The sequence below is a fragment of the Macaca thibetana genome, chromosome 5 (genome assembly GCF_024542745.1).
Source record: "Macaca thibetana thibetana isolate TM-01 chromosome 5, ASM2454274v1, whole genome shotgun sequence".
In the NCBI taxonomy this organism is placed as follows: Eukaryota; Metazoa; Chordata; class Mammalia; order Primates; family Cercopithecidae; genus Macaca; species Macaca thibetana.
This window is the reverse complement of record NC_065582.1, coordinates 95708494-95735527: the sequence shown is the minus strand read 5'-3', so window position 1 is coordinate 95735527 and position 27034 is coordinate 95708494. Positions and strand designations below refer to the sequence as shown.

The 27034-nt window shown below is 33.9% G+C and overlaps 1 protein-coding gene across 4 annotated transcripts in view; it reads left to right on the top strand.

Annotated features, from left to right (window-relative positions):
• Window positions 1-27034, top strand: part of GRID2 (glutamate ionotropic receptor delta type subunit 2) — a 1531999-nt gene that overhangs the window by 906867 nt on the left and 598098 nt on the right. For all 4 annotated transcript variants that reach the window (XM_050790431.1, XM_050790433.1, XM_050790430.1 and 1 more), the window contains exons 5-6: window positions 13349-13402; window positions 23022-23195. In XM_050790431.1, the coding sequence (XP_050646388.1) occupies window positions 13349-13402; window positions 23022-23195 (228 nt within the window). The remainder of the gene's footprint in view (window positions 1-13348; window positions 13403-23021; window positions 23196-27034) is intronic.

Genomic DNA, 27034 nt, shown 5'->3' with positions numbered 1-27034 from the left:
ATACCAATGGGTCTACAAAAAAAAGAAATAAAAAGCAAAACAACAACAAAAAGATCACATCATTTCAACAATTGTGGTGATCAAAACCACAGAATATTTACTTCAAGTGTGTCCTCATCCTTAATTAACCCAAATATTAGTATTACCAGAATACTCTTAAAGACTCTCTTCTAATAATTCTATCATCGAGTCATCTTGGAAGGAAGGTTTTTAAAGCCAGTTAGTCAGCCTGCTTTATGATTGTTTATGTAGAGGAGTACAAGTGGCTCTCAGAATTACAGTGTCAGCCCATCTCCTTGGGTCTGAAGGAGACCAAGGGATCATTATCAAATAGATCCTTTGATATGGTTTGGCTGTGTCCCCACCCAAATCTCATCTTGAATTGTAGTTCCCATAATCCCCATATGTCATGGGAGAGACAGTGGGAGGTAATTGAATCATGGTGTCAATTACCCCCATGCTGCTGTTCTCATGATAGTGACTGAGTTCTCACGAGATCTGATGGTTTTATAGGGGCTTTTCCCCCTTTTGCTCTGCACTTCTCCTTCCTGTCACCATGTGAAGAAGGACGTGTTTACTTCCCCTACTGCCATGATTGTGAGTTTCCTGAGGCCTCCCCAGCCATGCTGAACTGTGATTCAATTAAGCCTCTTTCCTTTATAAATTACCCAGCCTTGGGTACATCCTTATAACAGCATGAGTATGGACTAATATATCCTTATTTGCTCTCTTCCTTTTGTATTCTGACATGAGTGAACTGTGAAATTGTGCTAAATAGGAATGTGTGCTAACTGTGAAACACTCATAATTATTTCAGTAAATTATGAAACATATAAGAGATTCAAAATGGGTATATGCTTATTTAAAATAGATGAAGAAAGTCTTGGAATACATCTTCAGGATACCCGCTGAATTATAGGCCACAATCGTACCTCACAGCATTTATGGCCTCAAATCTAGTGACAGAAACACATCTTAGTCTCATTCTGTAGTTTCTCATAAAGATTGATTCTCAAAATAAAAGCTGACTAAAGGGCAGAAATACATACAGTAATCTTCAAGATTTTTTTTCTCTTTATCTGCCTGGAGTTAGTTGAAGCAAGCTTTGATGAGCCATTTATTTAATAGTTTAGTGGAACTCATTCCTACTCTTGAACCTGGAATGGAATATAAGAAATAAAGCACAATGGAATCCAATGATGTATTTCAGGATATAACTGGTTGTCTATACACAAAGCTGATCTTATCACTTGAGATGAAAAAAGTAAAACAAAACATCGTAGTGGAAAAAAAAAAGTTTATGTTTACTAACCCTGAAAACTGAATTCTTGTAAATAACCTAACCCCAAATAGAAAATATGTGTCATCAAACTAATTTGTGCAAAGCTATAATTTGTGTAGCAATGATTGAGGTATAAATATAACACTTTAGTGTGTTTTAAGGAGTTTTATTCAGATAAACTATTTTTTTTTTTTTACGATAGGCTTGAAAATAGAGTATTTTTTCTAAAACAAGGCTTTTGTCTTTCCTTCTATGGAAAGGTGCAGGGCTTTAGTTATTTCTGCTGGACTATTATGTGTGGACTGGCAGGTATTGGCATACTTTTCATAATCCTAATAAGTATCCAGTGGAGCCAGTATGAAAGCTCATTTACAACAGGGACAAACTGTCTTCCTCGCTGAAACAAGTCCAGTACCTAGCAATGTGTCTGGTATATTTTCAGGTGCTCAGAAAGGCTGAATTGCTTTGTTTATTAATTAAATAATATAGACTCAAATCCATTCAGTCCCTGACCAGGACTCTTCATAAAACAGTGGATCTCAAAATCATTTGCTGAACCTACAATATTGCATCAATTGAGAACTTGTTAGAAATAAAACTTTTCAGACCCCATGCCAGACCTTCTAAATCAGAAACTATTGGGGTAGGCCCAGCAATCTGTGTTTAAAAAGCCCTCCAGGTGATTATAATGTATGCTAAAATTGAGCACCATTGATGTAAACAATCCTCAAATATATTGTGCACAACTTTTTAGAATTATGAGAGTGGCTTAAGGGTATATTACAAGAAGAGAGTTCCTATGGACAGATTGTGAATAATTTTAATTTCTCAAGAATTTTGTTCTAATTTTTTTATGTATAGGATAGTTGGAACGTATGTTCTACTTCTTACGAGTATCTTCATTTTAACTATAGGACTGTTCCCCTCATGTAACAAACTGTGTAATTTGTTTAGGAAGGCCAACTCAGTTTGAGTTACTGGTACAGATACTGAGACAAGGACCTGAATGCAGATAGATTATTAGAGAGGTGTTCCCAGGAAGCACAAGTGAGGAGGTGGTGAACATGAAAGAGGGTAAGGAGAGAAGCCAGTCAAGCATGTGTTAACAGGAAAGGGTTACAATTGTGGGCAAATAGGTCTCAGTCCTGTGGAGAACCATCTGAGAAAGCATGTGTGGAATGTAACTCAGAATCACCCAGTGGAGAGTGGAGAGACTGAAACATTTATGTCCTTAGCCCCATTGTTTGAGAGTTGATCTCCAGTGATTCTAACATACACTATATTCCAAGTTATATTTGTGTATGGCCAAATATTTGTGTATATTGCAGGTTATATTTGTGTATGGACAAAGTCATCAGGCAGAGAAGATGAGACACAGCCCTTGAGGTGGGACATGTCAATACACAGGAAGGTTGAATTGTCACTGCCTTGAGAATAGAAGAAGAGCAGAACTGACGATATACAGAACAAGAATGAGGGTCAGCATTAACAATGGGTTAGAAGCCATGAATTTGCAATAACACCGAAGCATACAGTTGTGTGTTCCATTTCTAGGAAAGGTAGAACAGTGAATTCTAAGACATATAAATGGCATACAGAGTAACTCTAATTGTTTTATAGGAAGTATGCAATCATAAACACTGATAGATAAGCATACATGTAAAATTTTTAAGAAAGGTCATGATCACTAAAACAGAGCAGATGACTTTGAATGTTCTTGCTTTATGTGATCATACATGGGTTCCTTTGTCAAATTCTATAATTCTGCTCTGCAAGTGACATTTTGTTTGAGCAGTTGGCATCTGGTGCCTCAGTTTCAACTAACATTCTGTTACTAAACACAGTTCAAATACCATAAGGTAATTTTTTCAATGGTAAGAAAAGGTACTTTATACTTCATCCTAGTGAAATAACACAGGCAGGGAAGTCAATTGCTTGGAATTCTGAAAGGTTTCCATGCTGTCAAGTCCAACACCATTTGAAAACATTTTTGCAGTAGGCCACAAAGCCGCCTTTTTATGGAAGAAACTATGAAAGAAATTTAGAAACCCCAGAAAGCTCCAAGGTCCTGTTCTGATTCAGTAAAAATTTCAAAGACTATACCTCCTGAGCTTACTTTGAGAATGACAAACACAAGTAGCTTAGGAGGATGGACATGGAAATTCACCTTTTACATTCCTCTGCTTTTTCTTTTGGAAACTTTGTCATAACAAAAACAATAAAACCTTTTGAATTTTTTTTCCTGTGAAGTCTTTTAATTTTAGTAGAATCATCAACATTTTATGCCACTCTTAAAATTCTAGAAAGCAAAATCCCCATGTAATATTGGAAAAGTCCAAGGATAACAGAAATATTGAAATAGGATTGTTTTGCAATGAGTAATAATTAGCTTCCATAGTAGCTTCATCAACGATGAGCTACTTGTAACAGTATACTACCTAGCTCCACAAAGATTTTCATTAGTGTAAGAACAGTAGTAGATGAACTAACTGTCTAACTACAGAAACTAGATGCTTAATTGCCATGTTGCTTTATTGGCACAGTATCTAAGAGTCGTTGTCCAATTTCTCCTCTAGAAGCTTTTCTGTTTTCCTCCTGTGGTGACAATGGGAAATTTTGTTGTGATGAAAGAACAGTAACAGATAACTGTTTCTCTGGTTAAGTGTCAGGTGCAAATATTTCTCTGGTTAAACATCAGGAATATACATGTGTATGTGAGTGTATGCATGTGTGTATATGAAATTTTTAATCAGTTAACCAGTGTAGCAAATTGCTCACATTCTGAAAAGAATATGGAAACTAAGTCTTACTAAGGAAAAGTACATTTTCTTATACCACTTTAAAGCAAATAGTCATGGAACCACCTTTATTTTTCAAAGTCTTCTATGGTTTAGTCTCTTTCTCTATCAGTTATACAATGGATGCACATAAGTTAACACAGTGGAGTATAAGTAAACAAAAGTCTAGTGTATCTCAAAAATGTCCTGCAACATTCAGTTTAACTGTAATTATTCTAATTTTGAAAACTGCATAACAGGTTCTGCAACTTAGAAGCAGAGCGCTATGAGAAAATTTTGTAGAACATATCTTTACTAATTATGAAATCTGGCATCCACTCCTGTTTAACTTTATGATTTGGGTGAGTTACTTTAACTTTTTGTTCCTCAACTTCTTCATATTTAAAATGCACGTAGTTCTAGTGCTTGCATGATAAGGATGTTGTGAGAATTGAATGAGTTATCTATATGTATGTGTGTGTGTGTATATATAAAAACACATAGTGTCATACATAGTAAGCACTCAATATTAGCTTATACTATTATTATTGACATACTGTAAATAGTGTTCAATAAGCATTTACTGGATAGAATAAATGCTGTCAAGCATGACCATTTATGAGTACTGTCAAAAGTACTGCAGTAACTTGAATGATTTTTGAACACATATAATGTTCCAGGTGCTTTAGATACATTTAGCCATTTAGTCCTCACTATTCCTCCATGAAGAAAATGTCATTCAGCTCATCAGGAACCTGAGACTCAGAGTATGTAACATACTTTGTTACAGTTAAGGAGGTCCAGCATTTGAGTTCAAGCCCATTTATTCAACTTTTATTTTATTTTTCTAGTTTCAGATAGTCTCCAAGTCCTGAGGTATTTGGCTTTGCCAATTTTGAATTTAATATTTCTATACTTAATTACTATGCAAAAAGTTAAGATCTTCTCACTTGAGAAAATGCCAATTGATTCATTTTCTGATTTAATTTTTTAATTAAAATTTTTTCTAATGACTTCCTTTTTATATCAGCTTATCAAATAATTTAGTCCTACATGAGGTAGGGATATCCACAGATGTGTAAGGATGAGTTAGGGCTATAGGGTTCTCTTATTTCCACAAGCAACATTTAGGAAAAGAAATCTGACCTGTTCTTAGCAACCCATTTTATTGAAACCCTACTGTGTGTCACTCACTGTAAAGGGATAGACCAGCGACCAAAATGAAGTCCTTACTGCCGTGAAACTTATTCTACAGCACAGAAAGAGATGGTAAATAAGTGACTGTGTGTGTATGTTATTTGTCTCAGGTGGGGTAAATGAAGAACAGGACAAAAGTAACAGAGACACACGGGGGGGCAAGAATAGATGATCATAGAAGTCATGCCTGATGAAGTGACATGCAGAGACCTAAATGAAATGAAGGAGGGGGCTATGTGTGTGTCTGTAATGGAAGAGCAATCCAGGAGGCAACATAAAGACAAAGGCTGAACTATACTAGAGGACCAGCAGGGAAGTCATTACAGCTGAACCAGAGGGACTAAGGTGTTATGTAAAATATGGACAGCATGGCCCTCACAGCCACTTACATAGCTAACTACGATTTCATTAAGGCTGGGATAGAGGTTGGCTCAGAGTGTCAGGCAAGCACAAAGGTTGGGATAATACTGCTTGGGATTAGGGAGGTATGAGTGGGAAGGATTTAACATTTTGTTCACAATTTGAGTTATGAGAAACACTTTGTCAAAGAGAGAAACTGAGAAGAGATCAAAAGGAACAAAGCAAAGCATGAAAATCCACAGCTGTGAAGAACTCATATATTGCATTTAGATGTGATCAATAGACTTTAAGAACTTTATTTTTTCTTTATTGGCTTCAAGATAGCAAGAAAGCCTTAGTTCATAAATCCTAGCAATTAAGTGCCAATTTGCCCCCACATCATTTTAAGCATTGATCGAAATCCAACTAAGAACTCATATTCATTTGTTTGCCTGTCATACTTAAGAATTAATTTACTCTGCCAAGGGTCATTTAGCTATTAAAAAAATAATAGCTACAAGAAAATAAATATTTTAGTGTAATTTTCTGATGGTGCCAAAAGTTAACATATTAGCGTATAGTAAAATAGGCAAGGGATGAGGGGTCCTTCAACAAACACTGCTTTTCCTAATGTTTTGGCATAATGCACCTTAAATCACTACAACAAACATCCAAAAGAACCCAATGCCAGCAGAAACAAAGAATTAAAGACAGTAACACAGTGGTTTCTGACACTGGCAATAATTTTTAAATCTTTATTCTCATGAGGTAAAGTACTGAATCAAGAATTTACTTTTAATCACTGTTCAATCTTTGTTCAATACTATATAGAACACAGGAAGGTTGGTCTATGCCACATGATGAATGCAGTCTGTTTCTTGCATTACACATTAAGAAGCAGAGCAGGTAGCACAATGTTGGCTAAGTCTCAGCGGTGGCATATTTTCATCTCCCACGGGGTGTGGGAAGACCCCACTGCACAGCAGTAACAATAAATCCAGCATATCCGTTTATGAAATAACTTTGGCAGTAATGGCAAGAGGATTTGGATGAAAGTGTATTTGTGGTCTTCCAGCTGGAAGATCAGAGCAGAGATTCTAAAGCAAAAAAGCAGAGTGGAATGGCAGATAGTGGCTGCTTGGATAAGAACAGAAGACAGTTGAGGATCCATGCTGAGCGCAAGGGGAAATGCAAACAAGACAGTCCTTTCAGAATATCCCCATGCTGCCCAATGTTGGCGTGAGGGATTACTAATGCCATCTGCTGGATATTCTTGGGATTTAAAAATGGAATCTAAACAAATAATACTCCAGTTTCCCTATGTCTTGGCTTCAGTTCTTAAAAGAGAAAAACAGCAACAATAACCAGCTAAAGAAAACAAGTGATGAAAACAAAACTCAGGTCATGTACATGTTTATTATACCTTGAGAACGTTGGAACTTTGTATGGCCACTGTATTTCAGACATAGTATTTATAATAATTGAATTTTTTTGGTTGGTGTGTGTTTGTTTAGTTTTAGCAGAACTCTGTAGTGGTGTACTTTGGCCATATGTAACACTCAGGCAACTGGATATAGTTTGTACTGTAAATCCACAAAGCCCGGGCTAAAAATATATTATACACTATAAAATTTATATACTACATACTCTCTTTTGTTGGAGAGAACATTGTGGTTTTATTTTGTTTTTAAATCGGGATAAAAATAATTAAAAGGAAAGAAGAACATTTGGTCAAAAACATTACATATCCATTTGTGTCTTATATAAAATATAGTAAGTCATCTATTGTTTTTGTTTGGTGGAAATATTTTCCTCTATCATGCTCTCTGTAGGATTATTGTGTGATTGCAATTTAAAATGACAAAATTCCTTCTGGTATTTCAATAAGATTTTGGAACCTTTAGAAATGTGTGGCTAAATTAACATTGATTATAGTCTACATTTTCAAAACCGTACTAATCCCATGAGACTTGCAGTGGGAAAAAAAAAATGGTTTCTATGGTCAAATCTATTTGGAATATTCTATAATCCAAATATCTTCTCCTAGAGATCAATAAGGCACATGAACTGAGATGTGAGGAGTTGATATTTACTGACAGTTTACCACATACCATTATCTCATTTAATGTTCATTCTGATTCTATTATGTGGGCACTATCATTATTCAAAAGGAAACAGGTTTATAGGGTTTATAATTTGTTCAACGTCACACTAAGAAAATAAAGGTACTGGATCTGACTTCAGAGACTGCACTCACAAGTACAAAGCTATATGTCCCATAATATCAATCAGTGAAATAATATATATTGATATAATTTTATGTTAATTATATTTCTATATTCATATTAACCTGTTTAAAGCTTTGAGCAATAATATGGTAATATCATCTGTTTAACTTTGCTTAACCCAACATTTCTAAATCTAGTTAGTTACAGGAAACTCATTAATTTTAGTGGAACTAGCGTCCTACAGAATTCAGTTCCAAAAGTGCTGATATAATTAAGCTATAGTATTGCAATAGATGAGAAGCCAGGAAGGGAGTGGCTCTTTAGTGTTTCTCTGGCCACTTGTTCCAGCATATCTGCTGGTGTTCTCTGCCTATGCATGTCCCATGCTGGTCTCCACCTGACGATTTGGAAGGGCTAGAAATAGGGAAGCAAACACCTGATATCTTTGCTGCTGCAGGTGCACAGAGCACTGGAACTCTCTGCACAAATGTGTAATATTTAGGACATCCTGCAAAAGGAACAAGCTTAATTTAGTTAGGCCACAAGGTTGAGTGATAAACAGCATGTTGCTGTTATTGTTTAGTCAATTAAATCATCCCCTGTACTTGTAGGAACTGTTCCACATTTATTACCAGTGAGAAACAAGCTCGGGTAGTGTTGTTGATTTCCTTGTGTTGGATTGCGTTATACTTAGCACATCTAAAGATTTGAGAATGAATGGTGGAAGACACAGTGATAAATTGTCGAGCTTTTCTAAAGATTCAGAAGTTCTAAAGTTCCTGCCAGTGACAGATGGTCTGTCCTTACTCATTGCTTGTCTTCCTGACAGGACTTGATTTTTTTTTTCTTTTTTGCTCAATTCACTTACAGTAAGTTCAGTTTCTTGGGAGGTGGGATAGTTTCATTTGTTATAATTACATTACTGTATTTCGAAGTGGCATCAACTCTCTATGAACATGTCATGCTCTTTTTGGATTATTAATGTGCACATGTGTAATGACAAAAGGGAATTATAGGATAAGAGGAAGAGAGGAAATGCACTACCAAGGGAAATCCATACCTCAATCTTTCTGTTATTTTGATAACCAAGCATACTATTAAATAGAGTCCTCACTGGATAGTGTTTTTTAAAATAAATATTATTTTAGTACCTCCAATATTTTATAATAATCAAAAACTTTTTGAAAATTTTGTTTAAACTGCACAACTAGTGTTTATGAGCTTGTAAAATATTTCTAAGAATTCACACAATGAGCCCAAACAACTATAACAACGATGTGCTTAGATATTAAATAGTTTCCAAATGAAAAATGGAAAATTGCAATCAAATTTCTTAATTCCCTTCATCGATTTCAAATATGTTCACTGCTAAAACAGGAGATTAGAAGATATGCTATTTAGATAAGGAAGGTGGGAAAAGAAAACAATTCCCTGTGGAAGTAAATATAAAGGCTTTAAAAATTCTAGCTTGTCTTCAAATAGCTTCAAAAATCCAGAAGTAATTTAGCCCTCAAGTTAATAATGCCACTAGTGTGATATAGCATTATATAGCTGCAAGTGTTACCAGGTGGAAAGAGATCGACATTATTTAAAAATATAAAAACAATCAGGTTAATTGATTTGGGATTTACAATAGTTGTCTTCTGTTATCTACACAAAGAGCTCAGAAATTCTTTTTATGTAATTTTTTTTCATAAGAGTGCTCACTCCATATTATCTCAATTTGATAATACATGAGAAGTGTAAACAACATTATTGCTCCTTTTTCTCCTTTATTTCCTTTAATTCTACTTCTACTGTGAGTTTAACCTCTTTGAAGTGATATGCATATACGTGCATATATGTTTCACTGAATATATATATCATACTATAAATTTATATGTGTGTGTGTGTGTGTATGTGATGTATGTGTATAATATACTACTCTTTTAAGTGAGAGAATTCAAAGCTTACTGGATTTCCAAGGTCTAGGCGATTGAACTCCATTTTATCTTTTTATTCCCCTTACTAAATGCTCCTACCATTACTGATATAAGTTACCATTTTATTCAGTGGCTTTTTAGCATTGCTTTATTTTGGTAATATTCAATTAGAAAATCTCAGAAAACTCATGCCAGCCCACTGGTTATGCATGAAGATGTTAACCTAGACCTAGGGAAATTATAATCCTTGTTTAGTGAACATTTTCTCAGATAGTAAATGGAAGAATTAACTGTGTAGAACATTACAAAAAAGTTTCAAGCTTCTTTAACACATGGGGTCACAATAATAATACATGGATTTTAGTTGTGTATCTATTGCATATACATTGATATATAATTAAAAAGACAAGACATATCTGTCTTTTTATTCTTAAGGACCATTCTAGTATAATTAGATTTTCTTCTCCAGATAAAAATGTGTTGGAAAAAGGTTCTAAATATTCAATATTTTTGAAAAGGCCAACAAATATTGCATAATTTTGAAATCATGCCTTTATAAAATCACAGAAGTAAAAGTTACTCTAGTGAGTATGTTTATTAAAATTTATTAAGATTACAAAAAGGTGCATAGATGAAGTTAATAAAAATGCTTTTCTTTAAAGATAAGATGAGCTAAATTACTCTAACAAGTAGACCCAAAATGTATTGTTCCACTACTAAAGGTTTGTTTCATGTCAGCTCAGTACCGCAGCATAGAGTAGAAAAGGGGAGTCTGCTCAGTGCACTGGAGCTATTGTGGCTTCCAGGGTCCTCTACGCATGACGTCACAATCCTAGTAAGCTGGAATAGACAGAGAGCAGACACAAGCACATAGGAGGTTTTATGAGTCAGGTTTGAAAGTGGCATACATCACTCTGCTCACATTTGATTGGCTTAGAACTCAGTCACATGACCTTGTAATTCTACCCTGCAGTGGAGGATGGGAAATGTAGCCTACCTGAGTGTCCCAGCAGAAGGAGAGAATGGATTTTCATGATCATCTCGCAGTTTCTACCACATGAACCCTTGACTTTGCTTAAAAATAGAGATGACTTTAAATGATTATGCTATTAATATAGTCTAGTTTTTCTGATAAACTTTGTATCCACTCACTTGTTTGTAGGGTAGGGTATTTTTTAAATTCATTTAGTAACCTAAATTGGAGACTAAGTTTGAGGACTAATGATTTTAGAATAGTTGGTCAAATAGAACTGGTAGGAGACCTTGGAACTTGAGAACCCAAAAGAGATTCAAATAGACTCTTTCTTGAAAATGCACATTAAGACATATAGGACTCATACTGAAGGTTCACAGATACTTAATGCCCACCTATGGTGAAGAGCACTCAATTTAGAACATGAAGATAGATTATTTATTCATTTATCTGTAGTAATATGCTGATAATTGTTTGCTTGTAACAAATTTATACTGCTAAAATATCTTATATGTTAATACTCATGAATAAAACCAAAGATGAGAAGGAGAGATTATCTCCTTGCTGACCCTAAGCAACAGAGGATAGTACAATGAGTAGAATCATGGCTTTAGACAACACATTTGTCTTTCTTCTTCACAGAAATACAAGATTTGTGCCTCAATATTATTTCATGCTTTTGCCTAAAATACTTTAAGATGAAGAGCCATGGGTAAATTTTATAGTCTAGATAGTTACTGATAAGTTATTATCATAACTCTTACCTTCTACTTAGTCCATAAATGCTGTTGCACAAAACAACTTCTCATTTAGTAATTTCTACAGGTAATGCAGGGTGCTCATAGTTTAAATTTTGCTTTATTTGATTACATAGTGAAGGTTATTATTTAGCTTAAAATGAGGATAACTTAAGCTAAATAGAATCACTCTACCACTGTTACTTCAGAAGTATTTTAAATCTATACTGCCTATCTGTTGGTATTCACTTCTTTTTCTCTGAGTTCTATTTACATATTTTAGTAGTGATTTACCCCCTTCTACAACGTATTTCTCTTTATTTTACCCAGAAACCCACTTTTCTTATATCTTAGTTTCTACTTTGAAGTCTTTTAAATCTAATGGAGCCCCACATATTTTCTATTACTTTTTATTGCTAATAAATTATTCATTATTTGTCTCTAGGATGATTAAAGTAAAACAATCAGAAAATTTGAAATAAGGATTACCATTACTAGTATAAAGTGTTTTTTTAGCGAAAACTGAAAACTGCCATAAGTTATATTTTAAATATTAAGTTTCACCTATAAGTGAAATACATATATTTCAAAAATGATAATAATAAAGCTTAAAAGTAGATAACATATCCTCTCTGATCATGTACTATCTATATACCTCAATAAAGTCACAGGGAACAACATGATGTATAATGGAATAGTATGAAACTTGTACCAAATGTTAAAAAAGCAAGATTCTACAACTAATTATGTACTTTGAAAAAACATTGAGTCACATACCAAATATATTTCCAATTTTATTTTTTGTGATGCAATGCATCTCTTAGCAGGTATTTCTCAGTAGGACAAAGAATAGCCACCAAAATGCAATTCACATTTTATAACAACTCCTTGATAGCTATTTGAAGGCATCTTCATTTGAAACCCTATCTTTGAGTGTTATTGCTAAAAACAACAGAATTATCTCCTGCAAAATAATCTCACTTATTATATGCCCATGCCATGCGTAAATCAGAAGAACACATCTTAGAATATGTATGATAAGATTTAGCAGAGTGGAAACTTTGATATAGAAACTGCACCTACTACACACATATACACATACACACACACACACACACACACACACACACACACACACCCCTGAGGCTTAACTTTTTTGGCCTAAGCCAAGAATCATTTAGAATAAATGTATCTGAAGTTGGTCAAATAAGAGTGCTACCCATATATTTTTGTTCTTTCTGTTAAATATATTTTATTTATTTTCATTTTATTAGCAATCTAAAAGCTACTAAAATTTCCTACCCATGCTTTAATGCTAATATGTTGTCTATCACTTTTGGTATTTAACTTTGAGATAATTTAAGAATTAGATCACCTTAGAATACACATGACAAAAATTTGCAGGAAAATATAGAGCAGTTTACTTAGTCAAAACAGTAGAAAGCATATACACAGAGAAGTAGCAGAAGATAAGAATATTAAATTAGAGCCAGATTGTAGAAGCTATGTACTTTGATATTTATTAGGTAGATGATAAAAAGCCATCAAAGTTTATTTTGAGTAGTGAATGTGATTTGAAATTTTATCTCCACTCTCAGTTAAATCACGAAGCAGTACATTTTATTTATGTATTTTTTTCTGTTGAAACCCATGGTTTTCTAGGTTTTGATGAATTATATTTTCAAATTTAATTAGCAAGTATACAGTGCATCTATGTTTCAAACACAAATGCTTCTACAGTGTTTTGCTAATGATTTTTCCATCTTCAATTAAGTAACAAAGACCTTTCTAACTTACGATTCATTTTTTTTGTCATTTGCAAAGTATATTCATTAGTTTGGTTTGTTTTGCATGATTAATTTTGACTGATAGCTGATTTGTTTTCTATTCTAGGTTGTGGAGACTAATTTGGTTGCTTTTGACTGTCACTGGATCATTATAAATGAGGTAAAGCTAACTAAACCTTATCGTTATTTCTGTGTCCTTTTTTCACATATATAATTGTCGCATTTCCAATCCTTGAATTGGCCTTGAATTTTTAAGAGGAAACAACACGTGAAGTAAACATTCAACTTACTGAGTGAATGCTGTTTAACAAAAATAGAATGAAGTTTTTAAAAATGATAAGGGGCTTTATATTAATAAAATAAATGGAGAAAGTCTTTCTCACTGAGTATCTTTTCGCTCTTTCTGTTGGCTCATACTGCCTGCTCAAGGAGATCATCTTTATAAAAAGTACAGTTCTACTTTGTAAGCAAAGTAAACTCCTCCCAGGGGAGTGCTTGCGTTCCGTTTATATTTTAATGTTGTTTCTAGAACGGTTAAGTCCACCCTCTACGTGAGTATTAAAAAGTTCAGCATATGAATATGAATAAACAGAGAACAGATTTTTCCCTTTTCATAAGGAAGTACAACTGTTTTCAAATCTTTAGACTTGTCAAATTCTTGTGAAAGTCTTTTGATTTTTGCAAAGATAATACATAAGATTAAAAATATATTACAATGTAAAAGCCCTATGAAATAAGTTGTTCCATTAGCACCTGCCAGTCAGAAATAGAAGGAACACGAGCAGATCAGTCATGGACAAGTAATGTGATCACGTGGATTTTTCCTCAACAAGATGTAGTACTTGGTCATAACTATTACTTATGAATAAAAATAATGTATTATTTGTTCATTATACTAAATACACAATTCTAGACTAATAAGATTTGTTTTATGGACAAAATAGTATTTTTGGATAAGAATCCTGGTTTTCTAGTCAACAAGACAGGTTTGATCCTGGCTATGAAACTCGGTAGCTGTCTTAACATGGATATCAGCTTCTTGTGCCTCAGTTTATTCATTTGGACAAGTATAATAACAATTACCTTGCAAGTTCATAATAAAAGTTAAATGAGGTATTATCAGGTGCCCTTAACATAGTGCTTGACAAATGACACTCAAGAATGGTACTGCAATAATGATCATATAACATTAAAACTCAGAGATCATTCTCTTATATATTATTTTGTGGAATACTAAACCATATTCTCTGAAGTACTGAAGGAATGAAGTCCATAGAGAATAAATTATTTTTCTCTTTTTACACAGAAAAGTGAAAATAATTCCCAGTTTCAAGTTGTTTCTCTGACACTACACTTCATTGATTGAATGATCAATTTTTTTTATTTCAGAGTAAAGACACTGAAACCACCTTACAAGTCTGATTTTGGTCTGCCAAACTTTAGGTTTCTATGAATTTTAGCTGTATTTCTCATGCCAAAATAAGATAGGTTTTTCTGAGATTTCCTCAGGCAATACGTATATGGCGATCTGCTTTTCAATAAAGTTCTGATACCTTCTAAATTACTAGTATGTCTTAATTTTCATGTGGAATAACTAAACATTGCGATAGAGGGAAAGACAAAGCAAAAGGAATTTAACAAACCTTCGTAACTTTTCAAATTAAGTATTTTCATTTCAGTTTTTCTCCAAGGAAACTAAGTTTCAAACAAATTAAACAATTCAGCAAATATTACACAGCTATTAGTGATGATAATGGGATTTAAAGCTTAATCTTTTTCAGTGTAAAGCTTTGGTTGATTTTGTTTTGTCTGTCTTGTTTTTAGCTTTTAAGTTCAGGGGTACATGAGCAAGTTTGTATGTAGGTAAACTTGTGTCGTGGGGGTTTATTGTACAGATTATTTTGTCACCCAGGCATTAAGCCTAGTGCTCATTAGTTATTTTTCTTGATCCTTTTCTTCTTCCTACTCTCTGCCCTTCAGTAGACCCCCAGATGTGTTGTTACCCTCTTTGTGTCCATGTGTTTTCATCACTTAGCTCCCACTTATAAGTGAGAACATGAGGTATTTGGTTTTCTGTTTCTGCATTAGTTTGCTGAGGAAAATGGCTTCCAGCTCCATTCATATTTCTGCAAAGGGCCTATCATTCTTTTTTTGTGATTGCACAGTATTCCACAATGTATGTGTTACACATTTTCTTTATCCAGCCTACTATTGATGGGTATTTATGTTGATTCCATGTCATTACTATTGTGAATAGTGATGTAATGAACATAGGCATGCATGTGTCTTTATGATAGAACAATTTATATTCATTTGGGTGTATTTATATTGGGTATATTCACCCAGTAATGGGATTGCTGGGTGAAATGGTAGTTCTGCTTTTAGGTCTCTGAGGAAATCACCAGACTGTTTTCCACAATGGTTGAACTAATTTACACTCCCACCACAAACAATGTATAAACATTCCTTTTTCTTCACAACCATGCCAGCATCTGTTATTTTTTGACATTTTAGCAATAGCCATTATGATTGGCGTGAGATAATATCTCATAGTGGTTTTGATTTGGATTTCTCTAATGATCAGTGATGTTGAGCTTTCTTTCATATGATTATTGATCACATGGTGTATTATTTTGAAAAGTGTTGATGTCCTTTTTTCCACTTTTAAGTGGAGTTGTTTGGTTTTGCTTTAAATTTTTTAAGTTCTTATAGAACTTAAGAATAATAGACCTTTGTCAGATGCATAGGTTGCAAAAATTTTTTCCCCTTCTGTAGGTTGTTCACTCTCATGATAGTTTCTTTTGCTGTGCATAAGCTTTTCAGTTTAATTTGATTCCGTTTTTCAATTTTGCTTTTATTGCAATTGGTTTTGTCATCTTTGTCATGAAATCTTTGCCCATTCCTATGTATTGTCTAGGTTGTCTTCCAGGGTTTTTATAGTTATGGGTTTTACATTTAATGTTTTAATCCATCTTGTGTTATTTGTTGTATATGGTATAAGAAAGTGGTCTAGTTTTAATCTTCTGCATATGGCTTGCCAGTTATCCCAGCACCACTTATTATTAAAGGAAAGTGTCCTTTCCCCATTGCTTATTGTTGTCAGCTTTGTCAAAGATAAGATAGTTGCAGGTATGCAGCCTTATATCTGGGCAATCTCTTCTGCTGCATTCATCTGTGTGTCTGTTTTTGTACCAGTATCATGCTGTTTTGGTTAGTGCAGCACTGTAGTATAGTTTGAAGTCGGGTAGCATGATGTCTCTAGCTTTGTTCTTTTCCCTTAGGATTTTGTTTTTTCATACATGCTTTTTGATACATTTTCACTTAGAATTTTGTTTTTGACTATGAAAACAACATCGTCACCCACTGTTTAAGGCTCAGTTTGTACTTCGGAAGGAATGGTCTCTTCATATGATATAGGTGTACCCTGAATAGATTAACATGTATTTAATTGGTAATAAATAAATATTTTTGATAATTATCTTGATGGTTTATATTTTTGAAATTCCTCAGTTATAATCTTATGGGAGCTATTTATGTCACTAGCTTTTTTTGGTTTTAATTTTTTTCTAGCTTACTTTTTTGAAATAAAGATTCTTCTAATTTTTTGTTTTTATTTCACATCCTACCTTGGACAGGGGATAGACAACACAGATTTCCTGATGCAAAACCAGCTGAAATCATTTTACCTATTCATGTCAGTCAACCTGATTAGAAAAATAAAGTGACTTCTTACCTTCTTAGATAAATTGATTAATTTAGATGAATTAATGCTTATAATCACTAAATTGAAATGGCCATTCTCCTCTGACGGTTGATAAGATTGCAAAAGGACCCCCTTAATTAATTTATTTTTTATATGCAATTTAGCTTCTACAAGTATACCTGAACTTAAAAGTATAAACTGAAGTAGAACTTCTGAGAACAACATGGTCATTAACCCACTGTTTAAGACTCCATTTGTACTTTGGAAGAAATGGCATCTTCATATTATATAGGTGTAGCCTGAATAGACTAGCAAGTATTTCATTGGTAATAAATAGTATGGAAAGAACAATAAAAATTTGTTTTCTTGTATTTTTCATAAGTGTTATGATTCATGTTTTTAAATTTATTAAATTTTATTTCATAAAATATTAGAAATGAAATATTGTCATTAAGTAGATGCTCCATAATTTGGGCCACTATTTAGCAAAATAAAATATCCATATAAATAAAGCAATCTAACTGGTAAATAACTCCATAAATGTTAGAAGTCTCGGAGATGATTAAGGAGACCTCAATTATTTTCTTTTTTTTTTTTTTTTTTTTTTTTTTTTTTTTTTTTTTTGAGACGGAGTCTCGCGCTGTCACCCAGGCTGGAGTGCGGTGGCCGGATCTCAGCTCACTGCAAGCTCCGCCTGCCGGGTTCACGCCATTCTCCTGCCTCCGCCTCCCGAGTAGCTGGGACTACAGGCGTCCGCCACCTCGGCCGGCTAGTTTTTTGTATTTTTTTTAGTAGAGACGGGGTTTCACCGTGTTAACCAGGATGGTCTCGATCTCCTGACCTCGTGATCCGCCCGTCTCGGCCTCCCAAAGTGCTGGGATTACAGGCTTGAGCCACCGCGCCCGGCCCTCAATTATTTTCTTATCCTTCAAACTTAGGTTTTCTACTGTGAACTGTCTAATAAAACCTCACCATCACAATCACTGAAACCTTTATCTCTTTCTTACCCACAGTCCTACTTTCTTGTCCTCCAGCAGAGGTACAATTTCTTTTGGGCAAGTCACACTGCCTAGCCTCTTAAAAATACAATGTCCACAACCCATACCATTTACATTACACTGGTTAGTACTTTTATCTGAACAAGATTAAAACTCAGAGCATGAGCAAATGTTTTCTGTATTTTAACCCATAAAAAAAATTATTGGCTGGTATATCCAAAATCAACACTCTCACTTTCAAGTTATTCCATTCACCCACCTTATTGTTCTTATTCATCCACTGTATTCTGAAATATGCCTCAGAAAATGACTTTTACAGTTTTCTTGCACACTTTTCATTTACATGCTTGTTTATAGGAATTTATAATGGATGAATTATAATGTTCCCTAGTTTCTATAAATGAAAAAAAAAAAACATGGATTTCTCAAAATTGCTAGGAAGCTAATAAACTTTAAATATAATAAAAAAAAAACCCTCAAAATATGCAAATGCCCATTTTGGCTGAACATGGAGAACATGAATCTGTCTAGTTTTGTTTGTGTAGCTATTATTTTGTTGCTAATTTTAAAATGGGTTGCAGACATTGATTTAATCTTATTGCATCAATAGTTTTTAAAAGAGTGAATATAAATCAAAGTTGGCATTGTGCATCATGATAGAAATTGATGTAGAAACTTGAAAACAATATATTTTTTTTCATTTGCATTAAGTGTGCTATAATAATGAGAGGCTGTGCTAGCTCATATGGTGTAATCAATCATATGTTAGTGCTTGGTAATAGTATTTATCTTCTTTGCGCAATCAGTGGATCCAGCTCAGAGCAGCCTTTCCATGCAAGTATTGTCATCCCTTCAGGGCCCTAAAGCAGATGGCCTAACACTTTATTTAAGTTTTACAAAAGTTAGAAATTCAGATAGGAAGATGTGCACTGTTCAGATCTGCAAGAAGCACAATGCTTCATGTACCCTTCTATTGCCTGATAATATAGAATATGACCTTTGTTGTCTTGATGTGATTTTACTGGCTTTTTACTTAATTTGAATAGTTTAAGACATTATTCTCTGTTAATCTGAGTACTCCTGAGTACTACATTTAAGGAGAAAGTTGTTGGTTTGAGTTTTTTTGGGTTTTTTTTGTTTTTGTTTTTGTTTTTTGACAGAGTTTCACTCTTGTCACCCAGGCTGGAATGCAATGGCACGATCTTGGCTCACTGCCAGCTCTTCTGCCCGGGTTCAAATGATTCTCCTGCCTCAGTCTCCCGAGTAGCTGGGATTACGGGCATGTGCCACCAGGCCCGGCTAATTTTTGTATTTTTAGTAGAAATGCGGTTTCACCATATTGGTCAGGCTGGTCTCGAACTCCTGACCTCGGGTGATCTGCCCGCCTCAGCCTACCAAAGTGTTAGGATTACAGGTGTGAGCCACCGTGCCCGGCCGGTTTGGGGGGGTTTTGTTGCTGTTTTGAGATTTAAAAAGCCTATATGTGTAATGGATGTTTTTCATTTTTTCTAGTTTAATGATGAATTGAACTGCTCACTTTTAAGCTTTCAAGTAGAAAGTTGTCATTCTGCTACTCTTCCTGTTGGTACATAGCCTACAGTTGGATTTGTTCCATTTTCTAACATTTGCATAATTGATTCATATTAATGTTAAATTTTACAGAAGCATCAAAGGGTCATCTTTGCTAAAATATGAAAAATATAAACAAATAAGAAACAAACACCACATAGTAGAGGGCTTAATCTTAATAGTAAAATCTGCTTCATTTAGAATTGTTTAACATTTTAAAGCATTCTGGTGTCTAGAATTAAAATTTCAAGTATCAGTCTTTAGAAGATAATAAAATCTTACCATTCATTCATTCATTAAATCTTGCATTTATCAACATTTATTGATACCTAGTATGAGCCAGAATATTTGTTAGATGCTAAGAGATATAAGAATGGGAAAAAGGAAACTATTCCTCTGAAATAGTTATTTTTAATCTGAATTGGCATCTGATCTAATGGATTCTGAGAGTCTTTTCTTCCCCACAATCTTATTCATTTAAACATAAAGCTGATATACTACAAGGATTCAGGAATGATTCAATTCTCCTAAGAGATTTCTTCTGGGAAAGGGCTGTTTCTAGATGGGGTTGTATCCCCAGAAGGTATTTTAGCATTCCTTTTTTCTTCCTTGGGGCTTTCACAGCTCAGGATTCAACCTACATTAAATTATTAAAGCAAAGTGAATAAGAATATTTTGCCAGACATATTGACTTTGATTCTTAATAATTTTCAAATATCTAGGTAAATTACTTTTGGGAAAAAAGGCTTGCTTAGCCTAAATAAGTAAAATAGAAAAAGCTAAGTCACTAAAAAATATTTAGTCATTTTTATTGCAATGTGAATTCTACTTTTATGAATATACTCAATAAAATAAAGAATATAAGAAGGAAAATAATTTTATAATTTGGGTTCTTTAAATTACTTACAGCTCAGGAATACTCTATATCTTTTAAAAGATTAAGATATTTAGTGGTTCTGTGGGCTTGGGAGAGTGAGTACTTTATTGGTAAACTAGTTCTTCACATGATTATTTTTAAAAATCTGACAGTTTAAACATTTTTTAAAAATTCAGAGCATTAGAATAATATAGATCCTAGTAGACTGCATAACATTTTAATATACGAGTTTATTTCTGGAATTTTTTTCCATTTAAATGGATCTCTTTATAGATTAAATGATCACTTGTCTTTCAGTGTTTATGTAACATTGCATCTGCCACTCTTGAAATGCCCCTTTTGAAATGCACATGTAAAGTTCCGTAAATATAAAATAGCTGCCGAATCAAGTTTTCATATCACTGTTAAACTGTTTTTGAGATCACATGTCAAGACTAAAATTGCAAGTGAATTTTTTGAGACAGATTGTCTGTTAGTTTCATTCAGAATGACAGATTCTTTCTTCCCAGAAAATTACTTTCTCTTCCCTTCCCCATATAATAATAGGCAAAATACATTCAATTCAAATAGATATTTCTTCAGATATATTTTAGTTGTTTAGGTGCCTGAGAACTTCATCTTTGGAAACCTATGAAAGGTAACCATCCCTTTTCCCTTTTTGTGGGTTTGAAAAATGTCCTCTTAAAGAATTTGGCTCATGATAGATGACTACATCATTCCTTCCAGAATCATCAGGAAATTAAATGCTCAAATAATGTATCTTTACAGTTTTAAATTCTACCATTCATAAATATTAATCTAAGTAATTCCTGTAAGGAAATATGGACTTGTATAACTTCTTCAGAGACTGTTTCTTTTGATGACATTGATAAATTCATCCCATGAATAGAATATTATGAATGAAGAGCTTCAAGTCTTCCTGAATCTTTGTTTATAAACTGAGAATAAATAGCATCCGATTGAGAGTATCATCTGTTAGCAGAAAATGGGATAATAAAGTAATTAGTATTTTGCTTAACATATAGTAGATATTTATTAAATGTAAATTTTTATCCAATATGCTGATTTGTCATTCATTGTGAGTGGTGTAGATACAGTATTGTTTGATAAAATGTTGATAAATCTTAGCATTGCTAAAGCAAAAAATACCACATACATAAAACAACTTAGTTAATATTATGAGAAAAGTGGTACAATTTTCCACTGCCTTTCACATGAAAGTTCCTGTCTTTATCATTTGTAATTTTAAAAATTGAAAGACATTGAATAGCAATATTAATATTAATTAACTTTAAAAGATGTCTGGTTAAAATCAGGGCTTCAAATGGAGTTGACAGTAATCCTACTTTGTGAGTAGATTACATAGAATTTAAAAGCAGCCTGCTCCTTGCCAGACAAAGTTTTTGGTGGCCACTGAAATGACACAGACTAAAGGAAAAGGATGGCATTTTAAATTGAGAAAAAACATTTTTACGGAACATTAAGGATTGATTAAATGCCCAGAAATCCAGGATATTGCACTAGATATAGCTGATGACAGGCATTATTTTATTCTCAGAACAATTTATACTTCATAAAGAGTATATATAAAGGGTGATTTTTGAATCTAACATATGCTACAAGAAAGAACAATATATAATTGATCTGGTAAGGAAATAAAGAAAATTTACACCTATGAATTATCTCTTTTATTTCATTCTTCTGTTATAATTTCTTAGATCAAACCTTGGAAAAACTCACTGCAACCCAAAACGTATTTTGTGTCTAATCTTTTAGTTATGTTACCATAAGAATTGACTGAAACCAATAGTATATTAATTACAAAGACTTCATTGGATTAAAAGGTTTCAAATGAACACTATTAAGCACAAACTTCTCTAGTAAAGACTACCTTAAAACGAAAATTTATATTGATCACTTTTATCCTAATTCCATTTAGAATAGATAAAATTTGTTTAGATAAAATTCATTTAGATAAAGAGCACTGGGTTTCTCATCTCATCCTAATTCAGACTGTATTAAGCAACAGAAGTTTTCATCTACTCCTTACCAAGAGAAACATATGAGTTAACATCAATAATTCTAATAAATTATTAGAAAAACTCCTTATATATCCTCTTGCTCTACTTGCCTCGGTTAAAAGCCACATTTTTCATTGCTAATTGTGTGTGTGTGTGTGTGTGTGTGTGCATATGTATGTGTGTGTATGTGCATGTGTATAACTCTTACATGGCAAATACCTTCCTAGATACTCAAAGTAATAAGTAATTGAAATCCATTAATTAATAATAAACTATAATTGCAACTTACTTTGTGACCTTTTTAAATGTTTCGACCACACCTATATGTTTCTAAAATGTTCAACATTATAAATTATAAACTTATTAATAACCGTATGTAAGTCAATTGCTTCATTTAGAATTGTTAGGCCCTAATGTATATAATTTAAAGCACAGAAAGCAACTACAAATGAATAGATCATTTTAACAAAAATATGTTGCTTTCTTCGCTAAGCATTAAGGCAATATATTACAGTAACAGAATCCCTAACATTTACAGATAACAACTCAGTAGATTTGTGTTTTGTTACTGTATTAAAGTATCTCTAATTCTTCCACCTCTTATCTTATAGGAAATAAACGATGTGGATGTACAGGAACTTGTAAGAAGGTCAATTGGAAGGTTAACGATTATTCGGCAGACATTTCCAGTTCCCCAGAATATAAGTCAGCGGTGTTTCCGTGGCAACCATCGAATATCTTCAACATTGTGTGATCCAAAGGATCCATTTGCTCAGAATATGGAGGTATATTATAAATGACAGGGTATTTCTTCCAGGGTGCTTCGTTGGGCAATTGCAAGGAGAGCTTTATGAGTTGCTTTGGATTCAGAATTGTGTGTGTTATTTCTGAACAATTCTCCTCCTCCAGCAATTTCATAAGTCTGATGGGGAGAAAGTGCTAAGAATTTGTGTCTTTGTTCCTTTTGATCTCACTATAGAAAAAATTCTACTTGTTTAATTAAAAATATCATAAGTAAAGGTTATTTTCTTCTAAACAAGTAGGTCCATAATATTTCTCACAGGAGAATTTGTAGTTGGAACTACTGATTCCAAACTCCAAATTATTAAACTAATAAATGTATTTGACTTTCCTGGCATAAGAAGGACATAGATACTTATTCTTTTTTAAAAAGATTGATCTCCAGTTTGAATAACTGCAACCAAAAAATAAATAAATATGAAAAATGTGCTCTAGCATTTTATGGTCACATCCAACTCCAAGAGGATATAGCTGAAACCTTCAGCATCCAGAATACAACAAAGAATTTGAAAGGTATAAATAAAATGTCTGAACAGCAAAACAGAGAACACCAAGTCCCTGTAGCTTACTCATAAGAATGCCCTTTAAATACTTACTTGAAGCCTATTTCTTTTTCTTAAGGAAAAGCCTCTCTGATTTGTTTTCACTTTGCACTGGAGATCTCAATATGTCAATCTGGAGGGACTGTTATACAAAGCAAGCACACAGGACAACAGCACTGAGCCTTAAGGAGCCCTTTCAAGGCAAGAGACAGGAGAAAAAAATCAATCAGATAAACTAACTCATATATCCTGTCAGCATAGGACTCTTCCTGCAAAAACAAATCTGTGCCATAAAACAACTCCTAAAGGTATTACTGCACTATAATGCTAGCATATAAGTTAATATTTAAACAATAACCCTGAGATATCAGCAAATATTAAAGGTATCATCAATTTTAGAAGTCAACAAAACCTAATATATTTTATAAACCTGTTCTTTAAAATATTTACTATAGGAAACATTTTTATCATCATTATTATTATTATACTTTAAGTTCAAGGGTACATGCGCACAGTGTGAAGGTTTGTTACATATGTATACATGTGCCATGTTGGTGTGCTGCACCCATTAAATCATCATTTACATTAGGTATATCTCCTAATGCTATCCCTCCCCACTCCACCCTCCCCACAATAGGCCCCCGTGTGTGATGTTCCCCTTCCTGTGTTCAAGTGATCTCATTGTTCAATTCCCACCTATGAGTGAGAACATGCAGTGTTTGGTTTTCTGTTCTTGCGATAGTTTGCTGAGGATGATGGTTTCCAGCTACATCCATGTCCCTACAAAGGACGTTAACTCATCCTTTTTTATGGCTGCATAGTATTCCATGGTGTATATGTGCCACATTTTCTTAATCCAGTCTGTCACTGATGGACATTTGGGTTGATTCCAAGTCTTTGATATTGTGAATAGTGCTGCAATAAACATACGTGTGCATGTGTCTTTATAGCAGCGTGATTTATAATCCTTTGGGTATATCCCCAGTAATGGGATGGCTGGATCAAATGGTACATCTAGTTCTAGATCCTTGAGGAATCGCCACACTGACTTCCACAATGGTTCAACTAGTTTACAGTCCCACCACAGTGTCAAAGTGTTTCTATTTCTCCACATCCTCTCCAGCACCTGTTGTTTCCTGATTTTTTAATGATTGCCATTCTAACTGGTGTGAGATGGTATCTCATTGTGGTTTTGATTTGCATTTCTCTGATGGCGAGTGATGATGAGCATATTTTCATGTGTCTGTTGGCTATATGAATGTCTTCTTTTGAGAAGTGTCTGTTCATATCCTTTGCCCACTTTTTGATAGATTTGTTTGTTTTTTTCTTCTAAATTTGATTGAGTTCTTTGTATTATTAGATATTAGCCCTTTGTCAGATGAGTAGATTGCATTTTAGTACTTCGAGATTTTCAGTTTTAACAGTTTGGAAATATAAGCCTAGGAAAATTAGTTACTCTCTAATAATACTAGATAAATAAGGTGATTTTGCAAAACTACTCTGAAAAATAACCCCACAACCTCCCTATCCTTAGTCACCCTTGAATTTTTAAAAAAGGACTTGCCATTTATCCAAACATTTCTTCCAATTATTATCATTATAGTGCACAGATTGGCTCTAGGATCATTGAGCTGTAACTTTCTGTTCCCTACTACATTTTAAGCTCCTTTAGAATAGTTTCTTTCCATGACCAGGTACAGTGGCTACACCTGCAATCCCAGCAATCTGGGAGGCCAAGGTGGAGAATCATTTGAACCCAGAAGTTTGAGACCAGCCTGGGCAGCATGGCAAAACCCATCTCTGTAAAAAAAAATAATAATAAATAAAAATTAAAATTAAAAAATTAAAAATAAATAAATACATTAGCCAGGTATGGTGGTACCCACCTGTAGTCCCAGCTACTCAGGAGGCTAAGGTGGGAGAATCACCTGAGTCCTAGAGGTAGAGGCTGCAGTGAGCCAAGATTGTGCTACTGCATTCCAGCTTGGGTTTCAAAGTGAGTCCCTATCTCAAAATAAATATGTCCCTTCAAGAGCCCAGCATCATAAGTACCCATAACGTGCTTCTCTACCATTTCCTCCATCATAATTACCACAGTGCTTTGGATCTGTGTGAATATATATGTTTGAATGTAATTAAGGAGATGGCAATAGTCAAAGTAAATCCTCTGAAGCCTTAATGACGTCACTTTAAATTTCAGTTCCACCCTTATCTATATGTGTATTATTTCATTCTCACACTGCCATGAAGTACAGGGAAGAGGTTTAATTGGCTCACAGTCCTCGGGGCAGGGAAGCCTCAGGAAACTTACATTCATGGCAAAAGGAGAAGCAAACACGTCCTTCCTCACATGGCAGCAGGAAAGAGAAGGCCTGAGCAAAAGGGGGAAAAGACGCTTATAAAACCATCAGATCTCGGGAAAACTCACTACTTTCATGAGAATAGCAAGCAGATAATCGCCCCCATGATTCAATTACCTCCCACCAGGTCCCTCTTATGATACGTTGGAATTATGGGAACTACACTTCAAGATGTGATTTGGATGGGGACACAGTCCAACCATATCAATATGCTTATAATGTCCCATGTTTGCATTTTAACTGGTCATGGATATAATTGATGTGAAAATGATAGAATTCTAAATAGAAAAAAATAAATGAAATAATTTTTGATTTAGAAAATTATAAAATATTAAAATTTGTTTTTGTCAAAAGAAGTATCAGGAAATGAAATACAAACTTAAGGAAAATTATTGACTGTATCATTTAGGGACAGCAGAAATTATTTTATAGCATATTTGCCTAACAACATAATCTTTCCATTTCAGTTCATGAGGACTTTAATATCTGTGAACTAATATTTTATTTATGTCTATATTCCTAATCTTACCTGAAACAACAAAGCTGTATGGGGAAGCACCAACTTCCTCCTGACTCATACCTTCATCTTGGTCCGGTCCAACCCACAGATGGAAGAAAACAAGAGAACTACTTTTGCTTTGAGGATTTGTTACATGTTAGCACCCCACTTATGTGTGATAGAATTTGATCTCCGGACTGTTACTGATTTTAATATACATAGGCAGAGAAATAAAATTTAGAAAAAAGCAGAAAATACATTTCACAAACTTTTTAATTAGCACCCAAAGGCTGAAACCCAGGATTAGCTGAAGTTGCAAAATAAATATAAAATAACACCTTTTAGCTAGAAAATGGTATTTTTAGCAACATATGTAACAAGCAGGAAGTGATCCATTTACTGCTTGATGGAACTAATATTAG